At 39.1% G+C, this 23946-nt stretch overlaps 1 protein-coding gene across 1 annotated transcript; it reads right to left on the bottom strand.

Moving 5' to 3' along the window:
* Nucleotides 1–21245: 21245 nt before the first annotated feature.
* On the bottom strand, nt 21246–23379 carry LOC136065553 (uncharacterized). Its single transcript, XM_065768898.1, has 2 exons — nt 22933–23379; nt 21246–21788 (listed from the first exon to the last, which is right to left on the bottom strand). The coding sequence occupies exons 1-2, from the start codon at nt 23377–23379 to the stop codon at nt 21246–21248; spliced, it is 990 nt and encodes a 329-aa protein (XP_065624970.1).
* Nucleotides 23380–23946: the final 567 nt, after the last annotated feature.

Below are 23946 nucleotides of genomic sequence, written 5' to 3' on the forward strand. Positions count from 1 at the left end.
TCCATTGGCTGACCCATTCCTTAATTCATAACATTCAAATTCAAAATCTTCCCCCCTTGTCTTGGGTCTCTCATGCGACGTAGTAAAACTTGTAAGCTATTAATTACTAAAACCCTTGGTTGCTTAACTTCTTCTATTACGTATAATACAATCTGGCTCTACTGAGTCTACCATAAGGGGTCAACATCTCCAAGTCGAAAGCATGTCTTACTGCTATATACGGCTTTTTCATATACTACATTTCCACTCGGCCAAATCATAGTTTACTTGCATTCCAAATATCATAGATAATACCCTTCGCCTTCAGATTAATTTCTTGCCAAGTATTGATGATTTCATGGGAACTGCCATTGACTAGAACATTACTTTTAATTGAATTTAATCAGTTAAGAGTTATGTCCCCATCTCTATAGGATCGGAGACTGGTTTGATCCAAGTTTTATATATATGTTTTTTGCTAAGTCCTAGTTTTATAATTCTTGACATGGTCTTTCCTTGCATAAGTATATTTATTATGGTCACAAGAGAAAAATTTGTGAAAGGACTCTTAAAGTTTGTGTTTCTGCCATATTTTAGAACTTAATTTTTTTTGGATATATATATATATAATATCTTTTATCTTCTTTTCAATGCAAATAAGAGAACAAAAAAAAAAAAAATTCACAAATAAAAGTTAAATAATACATAAATTCTTAAATTTATACCGTCTAAATAAAAGTTAAGGAATAATCTATGAATATTTGAGAGAAGAAAACAACTTAGAAAAAAAGGAAATAAATAAGAGCAAAACATGAACGTTACACAAAGTTAGAAAGCCAAAAAATGGTAAAAAGAAATGATAAAAAAATTTATCGTCCCAAAAAAAAGGATTCAACTTGTGTGACTAGTAGGTTGACTGATCAAGTCAATATTTTAATGGGTCAGGTTCAAGTTAACACTTTTTTTCGTGGATTCAAAAAAATCCCTACCTATTCCAATCTTTTTTTCTTTTAGATTTGAACATGTAATTACGTTGGTACCTCATAGTATTTCCATCAGAACTATCTAAGTTTAAACCCTTTCTCTTGGGCCTGGCTCCTACACTATATTTTTAGTTTATATAACCTATTTAACAAGTTATATAACTTATTTAAATGATATGGTAGATATTTTTATAAGTCACGGCATAATGAGTTTAAAAGAGGTTGACAAGTTAGAATTATTTTCATGACATCATTGATGACACTATTTGAAATTTAGAATGACGCCAAAATTAACACAATATGTAAATAGTTATGAAAAAAATATCATGAAAATTTGTATGCACGTAGTACTAGAAAGTGGAAATTGTACCAAATAGTTTCTTTTGAATTTTCCACTTCAACCAAAATGGGCTTTCAAAATAGACTTGGAAAGGTATTATGATCTTGGGGCCATCTTACAATCTACAAATAGGTTGGGTTTGACTTTCAAATGTCTCGCCAACGGTGAGACCCATTCAACAAAGTCCACTGCAACTCAGTCCTCAAACCCCAAACCCCAACCCTATTTTATTAAGCACTAGAATTAGTAAAAGAGTTCTACAAAATAATAATAATAATAGTAGTAGTAGTAACAAGTGTTTTTAGAGCATTTGTTCATAAACCATTTTAAGAAAGAGACAAAATTTAGTTATAAAATTAGTTGTAGTTTAATGCTAAAAACTCACTCAATAAAATATATATTACTACATATTTTGAAAATCTAACAGTTGAATTGCATTTTTTTACGTTATTAATACATATGTCAAATTTTGTGTCAATAAGATATTATTTACTATATGATCTATAAGCTAATATTTTATGCATAATTTTAAATTACAAAAACTTGTAATTTAAAAATTTTATTGATGATATAGCTAGTGATCTTTAATTTTTTAAAAATTTTGCAAGTATAGAAGATATAAGAAGAAGATATAATCCAATTAATGGTAGATTTGTCAAAATTCACCTTGGCTACAACCAATTTGTAGTTAAACTTTGTTCTTAAGAAAGTTTTGATATCATTTTAATGAAAAACTAGCCTCATCACACGCGCTTCAACCATGTAATGAGGCTTTTTTAATTATGTATTTTTTATAGTGTCATAATTTTTCATTTATTCCAATTTGAGGTTTACACGTTTTCTTATTATATTACGCATTTAGAACTAGTAATACAATCAGGAGTGTCATGAGGCTAGCTTCAAAAAATGAACAAATATTACACATTTATTTTGTAACAAAAAAAAATTGTGTTTTTATTTTATATATAATTTTTATTTTGAGAATATAATTTATAAATGAATAAAGTAAATTGAAAATCAACAAGAGAGTGACCCTATTTTTTAGGAAATGTTTTAGTGGGATTTAGAGTTGTATTTTTACTGAATTATATTATTTTTTTTTGTTTTGTCTCTACTTAAACATAGGGGGTAAATGCATTTTTGAAAAAAAAAAAAAAATGAGGATCCCAAATAGGAGAAACCCCTTAAATAGTAGTATAGATATAAATATTGTAGGGACTCAATTTGGATTTGACCCTGAGTATGAATGGGTTTTCAGCCCAACAAGTCCAAACAATAAATTTGTAGAGAGTGGGTTGAAGGTTTAGGCGTTGGCCGTCGTTCACCAAGCATGAACTCTCTTTTATTAAAAAATACTTAGAGTTTATTTACAACTGGGGGGATGCTCCTCGGCCCGTGGCCGAGGAGCCCCTCTTCTTCTCCTCCTTTTTCCCCCCTATATTACTTTACTTGCTTTTCTTATATAGTCTTCATCTTCTTATCTCCTTCTTCCATCTGTTGATCATCCATTCGCCTTTTTTCTGGCCGTCCGTCCCATCAGAGGCCTTATCAGTACTCAAGTGGTTCACTCTGATCAACGTTGCCCTGCTAAGCGGTTATATCCCCATTAATGCGGCCAGAGGGGTTAGGTGAATGCATTAAGTGTGAATGTGACAGTTTGCTCTGGGCTTGTCCCTTCTCAAAATTATCCTTAGTATGCCGAGGACGAAGAGGTCCTCGGCGTGGGTTAAAAAAGAGGCTTTCCCCAACTTAGCCTTGAATGGTCAGTCTTCCTCGGCGTCGGCCTTGGGCCTACTACACGATGGGCTGAGGCTATCAGGCCCACGGGCCCCACAATAAATATATAAAACTATAAAAAAAAATCATTTTTTAATTATAAAAATTTTTAAAAATATTTCAGAAAAACCAATATCCTTAATGTTAGAATTATGTAATAAAATAATTAAATTTACCATATCTTAATATCTTAAGGATTGTTTGGTTGGAGGAGTGGAAAAGTGGGAGGATGAAAAATTAGTGGGAGGATAAAAAAGTAGGAGGATAGAAAGGATTTGGTTTTCCCTTATGTGTGTTTGGTTGGAGGGGTGGAAAAGTGGGAAGATGTAAAACTTTTTTGTTTGGTTGGAGAGAAAAATGGAATAATGAAAAATGTAGTTTATATAAATTGACTATTATGTCTTTATTATATAATATATATAAAAAATAGATATATTTACACTCTTTAAATGAAGTGAGAGATGTAGGTAAGTGCAATAAAGTGAGAATATTTGTGTAAATTACATCATTCAATATCTTTTCCTCTCAATTTTTCTCACAAATTGGGAGGATAAAAAAATGTGGGTCCGGAGGAATTATTTTCCTCCCCATTTTCCGTCTTTCTTGTTTTCTCTCCTGAATCAAACGGTGAAAAATGTTATTTTTTAACCTATTTTCCTCTTTTTATTTTCCATCCTCCTTATATTCACCCGAACCAAACATACTCTTAAACTTTTGAAATAATTAGTAATTTAATACGGTATCAAACTAAATGAGAAGTTTCAGTTCACATGGGATGGCGGGTATTAAAATGATGTGATTAAATAATTAAGGGTAAATTTCAAAAGCTTACTTGAGGTTTGAGCTAATACTAACTAGGTTCAAAACTTCTCGAAACTAACAAACTTTGTCCTTAATAGACAATTTTGTCCCTAAATACCTAAACCCGTTACGTTCTCTTCTCTCTTCTCTCTTCTCTTTGACTCCCATCTCGTTTCACTTTTTCTCTCTCTCACACAGCTGATGCCCATCTCTTCTCTCTCGTCCCTCTCTCAATCACCGAACTCTGGTCATCGGTGAAACCCATAACCCTCTCTCCCTCTAAATTTTCTGGGTTAGAGGTGGAGGCAGTCGTGGGTTGCTACTGCATTAAGTCAAAGGTGGTGGCAGCCATGGTTGGTTGCTGCACAGTTTTTTTTTTTTTTTTGTTGCTGCACTGGGTTAGAGGTGGTGGCAGGCATGGATTGTAGCTGATGTTACTTTTTTTAGGTGGTAGAAAATAGGGAAGAGAGTGAGAGTTGATGCTAAACTAACCTTTAGTAGTGATGGTTGTTCAATAGAGTTGCTGATGCCGGTGAAGACTCATGGGTTTTGCAGGTGGCTAGGCTCATGGGTTTTGCAGGTGGGTGAGAGAGAGAAAAAGGGGAATGAGATGAGAGTCAAAGAAAAGGGAGAAGAGGACGTAACAGGGTTTAGGTATTTAGGGACAAAATTATCTTTTAAGAACTAAGTTTGTTAGTTTTGAGAATTTTTGTACCTAGTTGAAATTAGCTCAAATTTCAGGATAATTTTTTAAAATTTACCCAATAATTAAATTTATCATCTTTTAATAACTTAAACTTTTATGAAAATTGTTAATTTAACACTTAAAACAACATAAGTTAACTTTTTTTTTAGTAAAACACCAACCAGAAAAACAAGAATATATTTAGCCAAAAAACAAAAGGAAACACAAGCGTATGCTTACCAATGCTGGCTGGGCCTCTCGGCCCAACACTCAAAACCTTGTCCAAATTCATGTTAAAGAAAGTACGAAGTAGTATCTTTATGCCTGATAGATTTCTCAAAAGCAAAAACGCAACTTAATTATTTCGTCTTTTGATACCTATAAGAAGATGACAAGTGGTCCTACTATAAGATGACTAGTGGTCGTATTATATATATTGTTTGGTCCTTTTAGTGGTCTTCTTACCTCTGGTATAATTATAAGTAATTTTATACTGTTTAATAAATTTTAATGAGATTAATATTTTAAAAATCTTATTATTAGATTGTATGTTCCTTAATTATTTTCTAAACACACATGCTAAATTTCATATAAATTAGATATTAGTTATTATTTGATTTATAAACTCATCTCTTATGTCAAATTTTATAATACAAAATCTTGAATTATATTTTATAGGTGGGATAGTTATTGATTTTCAAAGAAACTCTAAAGGAGAATATTTGAATTTTTTAGTTTCTGGGTTACCATTGAAATGCTTCATTTAAATTCACTTCTTTCTGTACTTTTGGACTAACCACCACTCCCACCCATATTCTAAATATTTCAGTGCCATTATGCAAATGTTTCTGTGGGGACACCGAGTTTATCATTTTTGGTGGACTTAGACACAGGCAGTCGTTTGTTCTGGTTACCGTGCATTTGTAAAAAAGGCAGTACTGGTTGCAAGGCCAACTTATCATTGCCATCAATAGTGGTATATTATTCACTTTGAATTTTATTATTTGCTAGAGTGTGGAGCCAGATTTGACATAAGAGCATTCACATTAGATTATTTGAAATCTTCTTAAATATATCTACAGTGTAAATTTTATACATTTTGAGCAAAAAACCACCCACATGAGTGGGTGTAAAAATGTGTAAAACCATGTATAAATTTCCATGAGCTACAGTACCCGTGTATATTTACACGAGTACTGTAGATCGTGTATATATTATTTTACAAATTTCTGTTCACACCAATTTTTCTCTTTCTTCTCCGTGCACAACGACCTCAGCTCCTCATTTTCTTTTCCTCAGATGCACACAAACACACCCACACACAAACACATATCAACATAGAAACACACCCACACACAAACAAATCCACACAGACTAACCAAAAGAGAGATAGATCGGTGATCTGTTAAGAGGGAGCGCGCGCATATATGGTTGAGAGAAATAATAAAAATATTGAGAAGTGTGAATATTTTATTGAAATATCTTGTATAATAGACAAACTGATGTGGGTGTTTTGTAAAAATAAGTGTGTAAAATAGAAAAAGTAGGTTTTAGACTTGTAAAATGAATTTTTTTTTCCACGAACTGATGTGGATACTCTAAAGGAAATAAAATTTACATTTGACTGTCACATCTACACACTTGCATGCAAATATATATATGCATATAGTATTCAAGAACAATTAAAAAATGATTTATTATGTAATTATCTTTATATTTAACTACTTTTACACAAATGCCTCTGTCATATATGAAGGAGACTAAATGATTACATATAATTGTATTATTATTCTTTGTCATTTTTGAATAGTATATATACTAAATTAGTCTAATTTTTTTATAGAAAAAAAAATTAACAGCAAATGTTTCTCTCTCTCTCTCTCTCTGTGATTAAAACTTTTATTTTTTTTTTCTATCTTATTATTTTCTTATAGATTTTGAATATTCAAAGACACTAAGAAAGCAGGATGTATTATTTATTTATTTAATGTTTGTTTTAATTGTTTCCCTCGTACTTGGCTTATACCCGCGTCATTGATTTTTATAAAAACAAAATTTAAAAATCTACTTTAGCGTTCAAATTTAAATTTATGACGTCTTTTGGTGTTTTTTTTTTTAAATAACGAATTTATATTATTATGTCCTAAGGTTTAAAGTTCAAATTTTAATTGTTTTATTGTAATATTTGAATTATTTTTATCCTTTTTAATACTTGAATCGTTGTATTGTTATTGTGGGGCCAGAAAAACGGGTAGCCTCGGCCCACTTCAACCCAAGTCCAAATGGCCCACGCCGAGGGCGCATGATGGGTCTGAGGATGACCCTAGCCTCGGTCGTCCGAGACCTAAATACGAAGAAGGGGCAAGCCCTGGGCGAACTGTCATCTCAGCATTGAATACGCTCACCTAACTAACCCTTCTGGCTGCATTAATGGGGATATAACCCCTTGACAGAGCAACATCGATCAGGGCGAACCACTGGAGCATGGATATGACCTTTGATGGGACGGACGGTCAGAAGGGAGGCCAATAGATGATCAACAGGAGGAGGAAGAGAGGGATATATAAGAAATGTGAGCAAAATGTAAGGAGGGAGGAGAGGAAAAAAGGAGGAAAAACCTCCTCGGCCATGAGCCGAGGAGCATCCCCCCAGTTGTAAATTGTTCTAAGTATTTTTCCATAAAAGAAAAAGTAGTTCATGCTTGTTGCACGCCGGCGAGCGCCTAAACCTTCGATCCACTCTCTACAAATTCATTGTTCTGGGTTCGTTGGGCCCTTAACCCATATCCTTTGGGCTTGGGCAACAAAAACTGACCCTACAATTGGCGCCGTTTGTGGGAAGGATTAGTGCGCTGGCCAACGCAATAGACGATTGTTCTAAATAATCATTCTATGGAACATCGGTGGTGATGCAAAAAAAAAAAAGAACTACCAAACAAACATTGCAGAAAGATAAAGGTTCGAGATAGAAGATTCAACAGCAAAGAAAGAAAGCTTGATATTATTTCATAAAAAGAAAAGTTACAATATACAATCAGAGGTTCAGGCAGGCGTGCTTTAAAACTATTCCTACAAGTTAGTTCTACAATCAGAGGCCCAGGTGGACCCGTCCTAAAACTAGCTAGAGGGAAGTGTCAACCCGTACTCTTATTGGCATCAAGAGAATGGGAGAACTTGACAATAAGAGGGCGGAAGGGGGCTGAGGCTGGCTCGCTTCAAGGCCACCAACAACTCCTTTCTTGGTGCGGCGGAGCTTGAACAAAGCGAGGAGCAGATGCAGGGGCTCCGAGACGCCGTCCCCCGTGATGTTCCCTTGATTCTCTCCGATCCTCACGAGCGTTGGCCGTTGGAGACGGCAACACTCGAGCACCGCCCATGACATGAGTTCACACGTCTCCTTCGTTGGGGGTGTGCTCCGAGGAAAGACATTAGGTACTTCAACGACATCACTCCGGGCCACCGTGCAGGGCGCCATCGGGGTTACGCCTAGACTCTGCTGCACCGGAAGCCCAGTGGGGGCTGTGGCCACAACGACTCTTGGCCCAGATGTCCTCACACCTGCCCAAAGCCGCCCCATATCTACCAACTCCGGTCACAATTCCGGCGGGGTTATTAAAGGGGCTTGGGGAGCTGAAAGGGCGTGTTTTCTGTTTGTGTTGGGAAGTTCATGGAGTATGGAGAAACCATCCCCCTGGGAAGCCTTATATAGAGGATGAAGGTTGGTGAGAATTAATCCACGCAGAATTCGAAAAGAGAGTTATCAGCAGGGCTAATAATGAAGCTACCAAATTCCAAGGGGACCGTAGACTGCTGGATTTGTGTTAATTCACGAGGACATTAATGAAGGCACGTCTCGCGCACCGAAACGTCAAGCGCGGAGCACGAACGGCCAAGGGACGCTTCGTAAATGAAAAAGATGGGGACTCGAGCTGGAGGCGAGATGAACGCCACGTGTAAGATCATAATCTGACCCAAGGAGGAATCATCTCCAATAAAGCGGTCCGAGGACAAACCCCTCCTTACAGAGAAATGAAAGCGTTAGACAGAACCAAGGCACTGCATGGTCTTCGGACTCAGGCCTATGGGGAAACTAACCGCTCAGCTATACCTGGGTACTAGACAGAACCAAGGTACTGCATGGCCCTCGGACTCAAACCTATGGGGAAACTAGATACTTACAGAGAAATGAAAGCGTTAGATAGAACCAAGGCATTGCGTGGTCCTCGGACTCAAGCCTATGGGAAAACTAACCGCTCAACTAGACCTGGGTGCTGAATAGAACAGGGGCATCGCATGGCCCTCGGATTCAGGCATACAGGGAAACTAACTACAAAATATCCCAAGTTAGGAAAGGATCAAGCCCCACCTAGCCCTTGAGACGCAAGAGAGCTGCCCATGCATACGTCCTCTCTCCTTATCATCGTTACTGGCGCAACTGACCGACATACAATTCAAGCTAAAATCATACAGATCTAAGGAAAAAAGGAAAAGCAGGCAGCGTGTACACAAATAAACAATTCAAATAAAGGGAAATTAAATTCGTATTACAACAATGAGTTCATAAAAATTGCATGGCAAGAGCCACAATACATAGAGGAGAAGCACAACAAAATAAAATGACAACGTGAAAGTAGGACGAGCCGAGACGCCGGGGAGTCTACTTCTTTTGCTCAGGCCGGACAGGGGCAACCCCTGACCCCTCCGAGCCCTGGCCTGAGGGGACGGCCTGCGAGGGTACGGCGAGAGCAGCTGCTTCCTCAGTGGTGGGGGTCGGATTATCGGAAGGGATCTCCATTATCTCCTGGGGCACCTCCTCGCTCGAATGCTCCCCCGGTTCAGCTGCCCCCACCTCTTCAACAATCTCCCCAACCTTAGGGTCCTCAGGGATGGCCTCACGGATAAAGGGAGGGGGGGGTAATACACGTTCTCTGCCTTCCATAGGTCGGACGTGGCCTCCACCTCAGCTTGTTTGAGGGCCTCAGCCCAGACCTGGGAACAATATCGCCTACACACCCCCGGGACTTGAGCCTTGTAGGCGGCCTCTACCGCAACCATCCCATCAGCATAGGCTGCGGTCTCAGCCTCCTCCTTGGCACGCTCGACCATCTCCTTGCCATGGTCAGCCTCGTCCTTAGCCCGCTGAGCCTGGTCTCTAGCCCGTTCGGCCTCCCTCTGGGACCCCTCGGCCTTTGTCACCTTAGCCTACAGATCAGCGATCAGATCCCTCGCGATCCGCAATTCCTCCTCCGCCTCGCCCAGGCGCCTCGTCTGCTCATTGGCCTGGGTCTAGGTACCCTCAAGACCAGACAGTGCACTGTCCCGCTCCCTGGTTACCACCGTCAAAGCCTCTCGGGCCTTGGCGAGGTCAGCCTCGGAATTCTTCAGAGCCCCGGTGGCCTGGTAGAGCCTAGCACGCTCCCGTTTAAGGGCCTCCTTCTGGTTGTTTGCCGCCCCCTCCAGCATAAAGATAGCTTGGACAGCCTGCCAGAATAACCAATGTGCTATAAGCCCAATAAGAGAAAAAGAGTGGGAAAAAAGTCGAGGTTGTAGCCCTTACCATCCCCACATATCGCTTGAGGCTGAGGAAGACCTGCTCGCTCGACAAAGAGTTAAGCTCAGCCATATCTGCTGGGAGTAGCAAGCTCCTCTCCAGTGCATCAGCCACGCGCGCACCTTCGCCCTCATTGAAGTCCCTAAGGGAGGCGTTATCCCTCAAGGGCTCCCCACGGAGCATCGGGGCTGGGAGCCAGGCTTGGACCTCGGAAGAGGTGGTGTCAACGACCTGCCTCTCCTGGCTCTTGTCGCCTATCTTAAGCTGCTTGGACGGCCGCAGAGTAGTTTCCTCCTCCTGCGAGGACACCGTCCTATCCTCCACGATCCTTTTACCCTTATCCTTCTTCTTCTTGGGGCCAGCAGGCACGGACCCAGAGGGCGAGCGCGTCTGAGAAAGGAAAGGGAGGGAGCTTCTGCCGAGCGGAAGTTGACCTAGCCTTCGGAGGTGGAGTAGGAGTTTTCTGTTGGGACTCCCCCGGCTGGCCCTCAATCAGGTCCAGCAAGTTGGTGGTGGGCTTCCTCTTGTAACCCATTGACGGCCGAGGAGTGGCTTCTAAAGCAAGAAGGTCTGCTTCGGTCAGATTGGGATCACCCAAGTCCCCAGGAGGGTCTTCGGACTGGTCAAGCTGAGCGAAAGCGTCAAACGCGTCCCCTTCCCCTTCTGGAGCTTCCTAGGCGGCCTCGGCGAACGGTTGGGAAGAGGAGGGGACAGCTATTGTGACAGCTTCCTGGTTGAAGGGCTCCTTGGGAAACGAAAATCCGTCCTCGGTCACGGTAATCCTCTGAAGTCGAGGATCTCCAGCAAGGATGACGTGCTTCGGAACCGGGAACGATTTCTGGTAGGTTTATAACCTAAAATTATGTGGGCGGCCCTAACCTGATTGTCGTCCTCGTTTATATACACCGGCGCCCTCAGCACATTTTGCAAATCTTCCCGGTTGACCAGATGGAAGTGACGCTGAAAGGTGTACGGGTCTACAAACGGAAAGCACCATCGCGTTAGTAAAAAAAAAAGGGGAAAGAAAAAAGACGAGAACTTGAAACCTTATCTGTCTCTCACTGCCCCACCTGGTATTCCCTCTGTTGTTGGGCAGTGAAGGCCATCGTGCCACTCCCATGACACGATGAGAAAATCCTCGTAGAACCCCTTGCTGGACTCGGGGAGGCACTGAATGAGCCGCACCCTGTCGTCTCTCGTCTTCAGGTAATACGACTTGCCCTTAAGAAGCTGAAGGTTGTAACACCAGTTCACGTCGTGGTGGGTCAACCTCAGCCCCATCTTCTCGTTTAGGGCGTCCACACAGCCCAGAATCCTAAAGACGTTTATCCCACACTAGGTGGGGGCCAACCGGAAGTGCATGAGGTAATCCCTCATCACCGGCCCCATGGGGATTGTCATCCCCCCTTCAAGGAAGGCGACTATGGGAATCACCACCTCGCCCTCGTGCCTGTGTATGCGCCACTCCCCGTCCTCACAATATTTCAGGCCTACATTGCCAGGAATTCTGCGGTCGGTGATGAATTTCTCCATCGCCTCCGCGGTATCGACATATTTCTTAAACCTACCCATCCCAGTTGAAACCTAAAAGAATTAAGAAAGAACAGGCGAAGTAGAAAAAAGGGTAAAGAGAAAGAGAGGTCAAAGAGAGACATAGTGACTTACTGGAAAGAGGAAGGGCTCCTCGGACAGGCTTTTGTGCTAGAGGTGCTAGTGAGAGTGTGGCTGAACTCAGGAGGGGCGCACGAATATTCTCGATTACAAATGAGGAACAGGAAGAAGCGGTTCGTACGGGTATTTATACCCCAAATCGAGGAACCATGCGGGTTTTCCCGCTCATAAATGCAAGACGAATCTCCACCGTTGGATGGGTAACGCCTCATTAGACGTGGGGAGCACAGAGCCGCCTGAATTTAATGATGGGCATGTTACGTGCTCTGAAACGTCAGCGACGTGCCTTTGGCAGGTGAATGGACCCCAGCACTGACGAGGGGTGGGGAGGGGGTAAGGCCGAGGATGTCAAAATCCTTCTCCCCGCCTGAGGATGTGTGCAACAAGATTTTGAGGGGCTATTGTGGGGCTAGAAAATCGAGTAGCCTCGGCCCACTTCAACCCAGGCCTAAATGGCCCACGCCGAGGGTGCATGATGGGTCCGAGGATGACCCTAGCCTCGGTCGTCTGAGACCTCAATACGAAGAAGGGGCAAGCTCTGGGCGAACTGTCATCTCAGCATTAAATACGCTCACCTAACTAACCCTTCTGGCCGCATTAATGGGGATGTAACCCCTTGACAGAGCAACATCGATCAGGGCGAACCACTAGAGCATGGATATGGCCTCTGATGGGACGGACGGTCAGAAGGGAGGCCAATAAATGATCAACAGGAGGAGGAAGAGAGGGATATATAAGAAATGTGAGCAAAATGTAAGGAGGGAGGAGAGGAAAAAAGGAGGAAAAACCTCCTCGGCCATGAGCCGAGGAGCATCCCCCCAGTTGTAAATTGTTCTAAGTATTTTTCCATAAAAGAAAAAGTAGTTCATGCTTGTTACACGCCGGCGAGCGCCTAAACCTTCGATCCACTTCTACAAATTCATTGTTCTGGGTTCATTGGGCCCTTAACCCATATCATTTGGGCTTGGGCAACAAAAACTGACCCTACAGTTATGCTTTGAGAAAATTTTGTAACGTGGCAGTAGCTGTGCTGCTATGCCTTAGTTTTTTTGTTTTCTCTCTTTTCTTTTATTGTATTCCACTTTACCAAAAAAAAAAAAAAAAACTTATTTTTTAGTATTTCATGAGTTTTAATTTAATGTATGAAAATTCAACAATTATGCCTGGGTTTGGATACAGCGTTAAGCTGCGGCGCGTTTCTGAAATCGCGTTTTTTTTTTTTTTTTTCTTCCGCACTTGTTGACTTTGGGGACAAAATTTACTGTGCCTGCACTGTTCATGAACTGTTCACGCACTGTTCACGTCATATTTAATATTAAAAGTGGGTCCCACAATACTATTTACACATTTAAAAATTATTTTGCTACAGTATTTTCAGCAACAATTAGTTTTTATCAACTTTTAGCAACAATAAGTGCTATCTAAACGGACCCTATATATATAATTAATTAAATATGGCAAGGTGGGGTGTTTACTCGTGGGTCATGTCTACTAGAATGAGGCAGGAAAAACAAAATCCACCCTTGAGCAGGAGTGGGGCAGGGGCCAAGAATTAAAAACCTACCCAATCCTTTGTCCCGTCAGATCGCTTCAACCATTCCTAATAGTGGAAGGAAGCTCCTTATAGTAATTACATGACCTTTACTGGATGGAATTGACTTACACCTACTAATGGGTCAAATCATAAATTTCAACAGAGAGAAATTTTTTTTTTTTAAAGAGGCAGAGTTTCAATCAATAGAATCTGTTCTTAATTATTGTCATTTTTATAAGACCAAAATATTAATTGATTTTTGTGTAGACAGAGATAAAATTTAAATCTTTTATTTGACGATAAAAGATTTTACTAGTTAAGATAACTAGAACCAACAATTTCAAAAAGAGCTAATGGTCTATTTTCACAAATATAAAATCATTAAGACCTCACTAACGCAGGGATTTTTTTAAAAAAATTAAAAAATTAAAAAATTAAAAATGTTAACTCTCCATTAAGACCTCACTAGCACATGAAATTTTCATTTTTTATACAATTAATGAAACTATTATCAATAAAAGTATTCCAATTAGAGAAATGCTATGTCTACAATATTTTTACAACAATTTTATAACAAATTCTAAGTGGCAAGTTGTTACTGGTTATTATTGTTGGGGCGAAAAAGTAATCTTACTATTAGTTTCAAATTTGAACCAATAATAACTAACCACCTATGATTTGTTGTAAAAATGTTGTAAAATTGTTGTAAACGTAGCATCTCTTTTCCAGTTATTCATTTATTTATGTTAGATTAAATGCACTAACACTAAATCATTTTATCATGCAGGTGATAGAATTTAACATCTACAATCCTAATTCGTCTTCAACAAGTGAAAGTGTTCCTTGCAACAGCACCTTCTGCGTAACACTTAAATGTGCTTCACAAAGTACCTATTGTGCTTATGAAGTAAAATATGGTTCTTCCATTCTACCGAGTTCTTCTTCTAGGATCTTGGTAAAAGATATTTTGCATTTAACCACAGATGACGATAAGTCAAAATCGGTTGAATTTAAGGTAGTTTTTGGGTAGGTTATCATTTTTCATTACTTTGCTGCAAGAACTTTTGGGGGAAATATTCTTTTCAATTAATAAAAACACTGATTTTATATCTCAAGATATCAATTTTAAAAAAATGAGATTAAGATTAAATAATTGTTAGTTAAAGTGAAAAAATTTCTGGAGTGACTGATAATGCAACTCCAAATATATATATAGTGGGACCTTAGCAAAATTTATCTACAGTACTTTGACGATAATTTTGATAAAAGTACAGTAGATAAATGTCAACATTAGTTGAAATAGAATAGTGAGACCCATAAATAGTACTAAAAAGTGTAGTGCGACTTATGAATAATAACAAAAATAAATTGAATAGTAAAATAGGTTAGTAAAAATAAGTTTTGCCAAACGGACGCTTAGTCTAATTGAAAAATTATCAATAAATAAAAGGTTATTTCTCATATGCAAAAAGAGAAAAGGTAGAAAAAAAATGCCCTTTCCTGGAAGTAGGTCTTGCTTTGGAGATATATTTTATGTCTCATTTTTTTGTGTTTTACTTCATGTTTCATTAATAACAATTTGTAACATTAATAACAATTTGTCACATATTTTTTTCTTTATAAAATAATCAAATTAAAAAAAAAATTAAAAAAACATGCTGAACTGCAATGTTGTGGAGCATAAATTCGAATACAAAAAGTTGGAAAGAAGTTTTCTATTTCTTTATTTTTTTATTTTTTATTTTTGGCGCAATCACTGATGGGCTAGCAATAAGTTTCTTATTCATTGAATTTGCACCTAATTTTTTTTAACTGGTAGTAAGATCTGTTCAACAAATTTTCATATATTTGCCTATGACTTGAGATCAAACCATGTCATTCTATGGCAGTTGTAGTCAAGATCTGACTCCTAATCCTTCATCACCAACTTGTAATTTACCACCAAACGGTCGACTTGGACTTGGTAATAATGTTTTATCAGTTCCTAGCACCTTAGCAAGAAATGGGGTAGTTCCAAATTCTTTTTCCCTGTGTTTTGGACCTAATCATGATTATGGGAGAATAACTTTTGGAGATACTGGCAACTCAGATAAAAAAGAAGCGCCTTTCACCACTTAGCAATCAAAGTAAGTCATTACTTTCTCGACATTGAAAAAACTGTCCGGAAGGATATTTATTACTTTGGCAAGAGGACAATTTTTAACCTGAATCTCATCGTAATTGCACAAATTTTGTCCTTAAAAACTTTTTATCAATTCATTTTATTACATCAACATCTCTCAAATAATTGTGGGAAGCAATGTTTCTAAGCTAGAGTTCAGTGCAATCTTTGACTCTGGTGCAACATTTACATACCTGAACGACTCAGCTTATACAATTATTTCTACTAGTGTAAGTCATTTGTATAACATGTTTCATGATATCATTGGAATTTCATTCAATACAAATGAGTATGACTTGTACTCCTATTATTTTGTAGTTCGATTCCCAAGTCAAAGAAAACCGGTCCGATTATCAGGATGCCAACTTTAAATACTGTTAACTTAAGGTCATCTATATCTTGATTCTTGAGAAATCTATTCCTATATCGTTTCTGTTTTCTCTTTTCAACTTGATCCGAATCACTTACATCTACTTTCTATCCAATGCAAATAAAAACAGTAATTTCCCTAAAATCAGTTTGACATTAAAAGGTGGAGATGAATATTTTGTCACTGATCCACTAGTAAAGTTTAATTATCAGGTATGCTCTGACTTTCTAGTGCTTTATTAATATACGATTCTTGCTTGATTTTTGCTAAACCTTGATGTTGTGGTCTCTAGGGTGGAGAATTGTATTGCTTGGGTATTGTCAAAGGTCAATCGTCGGATACAAACATCATAGGAGGTGAGTATTTATTTATCGATAACTATCTTTATTTCAAAACCTACTTCTATCGATGAAGTTGCATTTTCATGTTTCTATACTTTTTTGGAAATTCCCCGTAACCTGCTTTGGTTGTGATTTTTTTGATAATGAATTCTCAAGTTGACAAAAAGCATCTTCTCAAAAAAAAAAATTTTAAAAAAATTGAGAAAAAGCGAAGAGGTGCTAGAATATTTTAATGACCAAATAAATAAATAAAAATAAAAATAAACAAACAAACAAGCAAATCTCTAAAATGACCAATAAGTTATGTAGCGTCAAGAATTGTAGCCCAAACTTAAGAAATATGGAACCAATGAGCCCAATACAATGAATTTGTAAAGAGTGGATGAAAGAGTTGGGCTGATAGTGAACTCAACAACGTCTAATAAAGGGTTAATAGATAAATAAGTGCAAGAACAAATTTGAAACTTGAATCAATTGTTGTCCGAGGAGACAAACTTTTGTTTATATAATTCTTAGAGTTACAGTAAACCTTCTTTCTTTCTACCTCTTTTTTCTCTTCCCCCATCCCCTCTATGAGAGGTCCTTTACATTTATATCGTTTTCTTTTTGTCTATCTTGATCGTACATTTGTTCTTCATCTAAGCATTCATTTGAGTATATGTTCTATCAGGTATCTTCTTTAGTTCTCCATGAGTGGTGGTAGTTGAGGCTGCACTATTCAGGGGTCTTCTTCACATAAATGCTGCCAGAAAAGTTGTTGCAATACATTTACTGCGGTGGTAGCAGCTTTTCTCTTAGATATTTCTTTGTTCTTATCATCTTTATACGTGTATGAAGTTCATCCTTATCAATGGAACTTCCCGGAAGATTGCCCAAGCCACCCAGGTATTTGCTTGACTAGTATTCTTTGTATATAAGAAGGATATACTCCTCGAACTATATTTCTCTATCATTTCCTTGCATGGTTCTCCAGTCCGGGGCCTTTCCCAATCATTTGCTTCTCCTCGGACGTACCCATATCTTCAAATTGGGCCCAAGGCCTAATATATAAATTTAGGCTTTTATCTCCACAATAGCCCTTCAAAATTTTAATTTTTCCCTCGCATCCGAGGAGAAAAAATAAGATTTTGATCTGCCACAAAAATAAAGGCTAATAATGTAAAAATTACCTGAGTTTACACGTGTGACAGCATAGATTTAGGCGCTTTATCATTGTTTCTAACGTTTCGGTATTTATAAAGTGCTATTAATTGCTCCAGGCGGTGCTATGTCTTTGGCATCCAACGGTGAACCGCTGATCCAATGAACAACATTTTTCCTCAAGATTTGGGCTGGATAACTCCCACTCATTTTTTGGCCCCTATATAAAGCCTCAAAGGAAATCATTTTTCCTTTACTTTACAAATTCTCAGACTCTCCAGTGAACTCAAGCATTCAAACTCACACAATTTTTCAAATCATCAATCTCACTTCTCTAAAAATCCACAAGAATCCTCCTACGGATTCAAGGATCATTCTTCAACCCAATTTGTGTAAGTTCCAATTTTTTCAAACCTTTCATTCCCTCTTCGGCCATCTTCCTCGACCTTCGAATATTCACTTCCCAATTATTGCTTTTAGTATTTCTTCTTTTTTTACTTTACTGAGATGGGTAGATTTAAGTATCTAGTGGATAGTCCTGCCCAGATAGAGATATTTAAAGAAACATATCGCATACCTCAAGACGTAGGTTTGCGATATTGTCCCCCAGAAAGACTATTAACAGACCGAAGAGTGGGGGAAGTTATAATCCCCGTCATCGCTTTCCTAGAAGGGGGGATGACTATCCCTATGGGTCCCATTACAAGAGATTATCTTCGAAACCATAGGCTTAGTCTCGATCAGTGTGCGCCTAATGTCTTTAGGGTCCTAGGAGCAGTTGATGATTTGAACCGACACTTAGGCCTGGAGCTCACCTGGCTTGACGTAGTACACATGTACGAGTGTCATAAACAAAAGGGGGCGGGATTTTACCTTAAATCTTGATTCGACATTGTTAGGCTTATCTCCTGCCTTCCTAAGTCTAACAAAGGGATGAAAGATGACTATCTGATCGTCTCGAGCGCATGGCATGACAGTTTTCATTGCCCAACCCAACCAGGAGAGCCAGGTGGGATATCCTAGATTTAGGTTTCCTAATAATAGATTTAGGGTCCTCGTCTTTTAGCAGTTTTTCTTCTCTTTGCATTAGTATTTTTAAGTTTTTGATTATGCTTAATTTTGTTGTGGTGTTAACAGATAAAACACATGTTACTCCTCGGCTCAGTCTGACTGACATTGCTACACTCAATTACCTACTGAGATCAGAGATTTTTGTAAGTGAAAATGGGCAACTTCGGGTTGCCCATCTTATCCTCGGTTTTAAGCCACTCTCGGACGCATTTCAACCGATTGGCAATACTATAAGGCAGGGAGACTATTGGATAAACCGAATAGACGTCTCTCGCCCTAATTTTCTAGCTCCGATCGATCTTGCCCCCGTACCACATCCAAATCCGCAGGGTGTACCATAACTCATCTAGCCAGTTCAACAGGTTCTCTTGGAAAGCAGTTGCAGTAAAGGAAAGAGTTGCTTCTTCGACCTTTTCACTTGAGGAGCAAATTGATCAATTCCAATTTGAAGAAGAGGCACCAAGAGAAGTTCAAGTGATTCCAGTTTCGGACACTGAGGAGGAGATTGACAGGCAGTCTAGCGTCCACGCTCCTGTTTTAATAACTGCCCTTCCAGACGACTCTTCGGAAGAAGAAAAAGAAATGGCAAGCTTAAGAGACTTAATGAAGGCCAAGAAAAAAGCATCTGAGGCCAAAGAAACTGGTCCGTCTCAACCAGCTGTCGGCCATCCTCCACCCCCTCCTCAACTTCCTGCTAATCTCGGACTCAAGCCAATTCCTGAGCTAAAGAAGAAGAGGCCTAATACCGCCCTTGAGGAAGATGAGGTGGCACCTTTAAAAAGGAGTAAACAACAGCGGGTGGCTAAGGACCAATGAAGAAAAAGGGTTTCGTCTACTGAGAGTCGAGAAAACCCTTTTGTTGCTGAGGTGCGCCGAGGTCAACGCACCTGGTCCCCCAAACTAGAGTTGGATGGTGCTCCCTTCTTTTGGGACACCTCTGTCAAAAATGATTAAGGAGGGAAGGCAAGTCTCATTGCTGAGGCCTTGGAGCAACCACTTCTCCTACCAAAAGATATGGAGGCTTATAGGCACTTCAGCCAACATGAACTCTTCCCATCCCTTAAGAGGGATTTAGCCATGATAAGTGAATTAATTCACTTCTTCAATTAAGATGCTGATCATTTTTATTCACCCCTTTTTCTTTGCTTTATACTACAATTTTCCATTCTGTTATATAGATTACCAAGCAACTTTATGTGGCCGAGGAGTGGAATAAAAACGCTCGCAATGAAGCCTAGGTGGAGGTCTATTCCCCGTTCGAGGTTGAGAGGAAGATGGGTAGTCTTAAGGAGGACTACGATAAGTTGTTTGACTAGCTAAAAAAATGACCAAGCAGAGGAATAGCCTTGATTTAGGCCTTAAAAATGCTGAGAAGCAGGCCAAAAACCAACGTAAATAATTGCACATGATCGAGATTAATCTGGAGATAGAGAGAGAACTAGTGAAAGGTCTTCGAGCTGAACTTCAGAAAGCCAATGAAACTACCCAATTGACCAAGAAAACTGCCCAATTGGCTAAAGAGGTAGTTGAGGCTGAAAAGCAGGCAGCATACAAGCTTGGGGTGGAGGAGACCTATGTCAGACTCACAGAGGAGTTCTCCACAGTTTGCAGAGATTATTGCAATATAACTTGGGGTAAAGCCCTTAATGCTGCTGGGATCCCTGTAGAATCTGACTTGAGGCAACCTGGGAGTATCTACTACGATCCTGAAATTTGCGAACTCCCAGGTCCTGACTCCTCCCCACCCAAATAACTCCCAAAGGCCTTAGAATAGCCTTTGGTAAGCCAAGTTCCTCCTGCCCTTCCTGAAGCTTCCAAAGAGTCTAAGCAAACTGGTGGTCAGGGCAAGCAAACTGAGGATCCTCAAGACAAGAATAAGGACTTGGGTAAGAAGAAAACTCCTTCTGAACCTAAGGACCAAACCCAAGATGCTATTGCCACCCAGTCCGACAAGGCTTAGATATTTAAGATTTTTATTTCATCTGTATTAGTCTTATATTATTATTATTATTATTATTATTCTTTAGTAAATTGTAAGGTACTGAAAAGTACTTTCTTTTTAATCAATGAAATTGTTTTTCTTTTATTTTCTATATCTTCATTGCACATATTATAAGATTTATTGTTATTGCAAATGATGCTGACCGATAACTACTATAACCTGAGCATACTTAACAACAATATCCTGCTAGTGACGCAAATAACTTATACAAATACAGGAGAAAGTAGATCGTATAAGAATTATTAATGAACATAAGAAACAATGAATGGTATGAAGGTTTTATATATTTCCTGGTGCTTAAATAATTAAATGTTTTACTTGAATTGGTTTTTGTACAACACTTACAAAGAATTCTACTGAACACTGATTCTGAACCAAGTACACGACCGAAGAGGCTTATCATAAGTTAGAGTCTATTTAAATATCTTCGAGGGCTTCAGGTGTAATTGCATTTAAGTTTAAACATTAATAAGAATTGTAAGGGAGTATTAACTAACTCATATCATCTGGTTCGAGGACTTCAGACATGATTAGATTTAAGTTTAAACATTTATAAGAATTATAAGAGAGTGTTAACTAACCCATATCATTTGGTCCAAGGACTTCAGACATGATTGGATTTAAGTTTAAACACTTATAAGAATTGTAAGGGAGTGTTAACTAACCCATATCATCTGGTCCGAGGACTTCAGACATGATTGGATTTAAGTTTAAACACTTATACTGAAACCTTTATAACCTTTATGTAATAAATAAACATATTGATCAAAGAAGAAACTCAATTAGTAATAATATCTTTTAAGGTTGTTTACATTCCAGGGGCGTGGTATTACATGACCGTCTAAGTCTTCCAAAAAAATGCCCCAATGCCAGCCTCTAAGGTAATACGATATGGCCCTTCCCAATTGGGCCCTAATTTTTCCCAAGTCGAGTTCCTTGCAGTGCCCACAACTTTCTTGAGCACTAGATCATTAGGTGTTAAAGGCCTTAGTTTTACATTAGCATCATAACCCTGTCTAAGTTTTTGTTGGTAATATGCCAATTGGATTGTTGCATTTTTCCTACTTTCCTCAATCAGATCCAAACTCTTCTCTAGCAGTTCATTATTGCTATCCGGACTGAATGTACTAGTTCTCAGTGTTGGAAACCCAGTCTCCAGAGGGATAACATCCTTAGTCCCATAAGTCATTGAAAATGGGGTCTCTCTAGTAGACCTATGAGGCGTAGTTCTATATGTCCAAAGTACATGTGGCAGTTCTTCCACCCACTTACCCTTTGCGTCATCTAGCCTCTTCTTCAATCTATTTACTATGACTTTGTTAACAGCTTTTGCTTCCTCATTCCCCTGGGAATAAGCAGAGGTGGAGTATCTATTTGTAATTCTCTATTCGCAACAATAATTTTTGAATGCTTTACTATCAAACTGAAGACCGTTGTCCGAGATGAGGGTATGAGGAATCCCAAATCGAGTGATAATATTTTTTCAGAAAAATTTCTTTGCGTCTACGTCTTTGATATTAGCTAGAAGTTCAGCTTCAACTCATTTAGTGAAATAATCTGTGCCGACCAGAAGGTACTTCTTGTTTCCTACTGCTTTCGGGGATGGACCACGATATCTAAGTCCCATTGAGCAAATGGCCATGGGCTGGATAATGGATTAAGGATTCCACCTGGCTGATGTATGTTTGGTGCAAACCGTTGACATTGATCGCACTTTTTAACATATTCATGGGCTTCCTTTTACATATTTGACCACCAATAGCCTTGGATAATGACTCTATGTGCCAAAGATCTACCTCCAGTATGGCTTCAACAGATTCCTTCATATAACTTCCCGAAGAGTGATTCAGCTGTTTCAGGATGTATGCACAACAAATACGGCCCTGAATAGGAGTGTTTGTACAATTTCTTGTCCTCGGATAGCCAGAATCTAGTAGCCTTCCTCCGAACTTTGTCCGCTTTTAACCTTGCTTTAGGCAAAGTATCCTCCTTCAGGAATTGAATTATAGGTCTAGCCAACTTGGCTTAGCTCTGATTTGATTCACGCGAATTGCCTCTTTTCTTATCTCCGTGGGTTTATATAAGTCTTTAACAAGAATAACCCGAGGCAGATTCTGTGCCGAAGAGGTTGCAAGCGTGGCCAGAGAATCAGCATGTGCATTACCATTTCTAGAAATGTGTAGCAAATTAAAAGATTCGAACTCTGACTATAGACACTTAACTTGGCTCAAGTATCCTTGCATTCTTACATCTTTCGCTTCGAATTCCCCTTGTACCTGGCCGATGACTAGCCTTGAGTCCGAGAACATTTTTATTGGTTTTCCTCCCATTCTCTAGACCATTGCCATTCCCATTAGTAGAGCTTCATATTCTGCCTCATTATTTGTAGCTGTGAAGTCTAGTCTTAGCTACTTTTCAATAATGAACTTCTCTGGGGATATTAGCACTAGCCCCACTCTAGATCCTTTTTGGTTTGCTGCACCGTGTACATATACCTCCCAGAATGAGGGACCTTTCTAAGAGGTTACGCTAACTGATTTTTCATCCATGTTCTGTGCTAGAGTTACTTCTTCTAACGAGGGCTCAGTGAACTCGGCTACTAGATCTGCAAGGACCTGTCCTTTTGTGGAGGTGCGAGACATATACTTGATGTCAAAAGCCCCTAGGATAATGCCCCATTTAGCTATTCTACCTGTATAGTCAGCACTTCTGAGTTTGGTTTTAAGCAGGAGTTGGGTAAGAACAATAATTATATATGCTTGGAAATAATGAGGCAACTTTTGTGTACCAAGCATTACTGCCAGGATGGCTTTCTCCAATGGCAGATAACGAATCTCAGTCTCATGCAACGACTTACTCACATAATAAACTAGCTTTTGCACACCTCGGTCCACTCGTATCAACACTAAACTTACAACATAAGGAGCCACAACAATGTAAGCAAATAAAACTTCATCTGGCTTAGGACTGGACATGATTGGTCGCCAAGCTAAATAGTCTTTAAGTTGCTAGAAAGCTAAAGCACATTCTTCAGTCCACTCAAATCCCTTCCACTTATTGATCAGCAAGAAGAAAGGCCTACATCTATCTGCTGATCGAGAGATAAATCGATTCAGAACAGTAACCATTCCAATCAATTTTTGGACCTCTTTGGGATTCCGAAGAGGTTGTAAATTATTGATGGCCTTTATCTGATTTGGGTTGACCTCAATTCTCTTGTGAGTTACCATGAAACCCAAGAATTTGCCTGATCTCACACCAAACGAACATTTGGACGTATTTAAACGCAACTTGTATCTTCTGAGAACTTTAAAAATGTTTCCAAGATCTTTCACATGCTCAGAAACAATCTTACTCTTTACCACCATGTCATCTATGTAAATCCCAATACTTTTACCCAGCTGTGGCTCAAACATCCTCGTCATCATTCTTTGATAGGTGGATCCTGCATTTTTCAAATCAAATGACATCACCTTGTAGTGATAATTCCCAATAGGGGTGACAAAGGCAGTCTTCTCCTGATCATCCAGAGCTAATGGTAT

The sequence above is a fragment of the Quercus suber genome, unplaced genomic scaffold, assembly GCF_002906115.3.
Source record: "Quercus suber isolate HL8 unplaced genomic scaffold, Cork oak 2.0 scaffold_1018, whole genome shotgun sequence".
NCBI classification, from domain to species: Eukaryota; Viridiplantae; Streptophyta; class Magnoliopsida; order Fagales; family Fagaceae; genus Quercus; species Quercus suber.

What these genes read in the sequence shown, in the direction of transcription:
- LOC136065553 (XM_065768898.1), bottom strand. Translation starts at nt 23,379, where the DNA reads ATGTCCAGTCCTAAGCCAGATGAAGTTTTATTTGCTTACATTGTTGTG. An exon ending in TGGATGAAAAATCAGTTAGC is followed by an intron (nt 21,789 to 22,932) that starts GTAACCTCTTAG and finishes TGTTGCGAATAG; the next exon opens with AGAATTACAAATAGATACTC.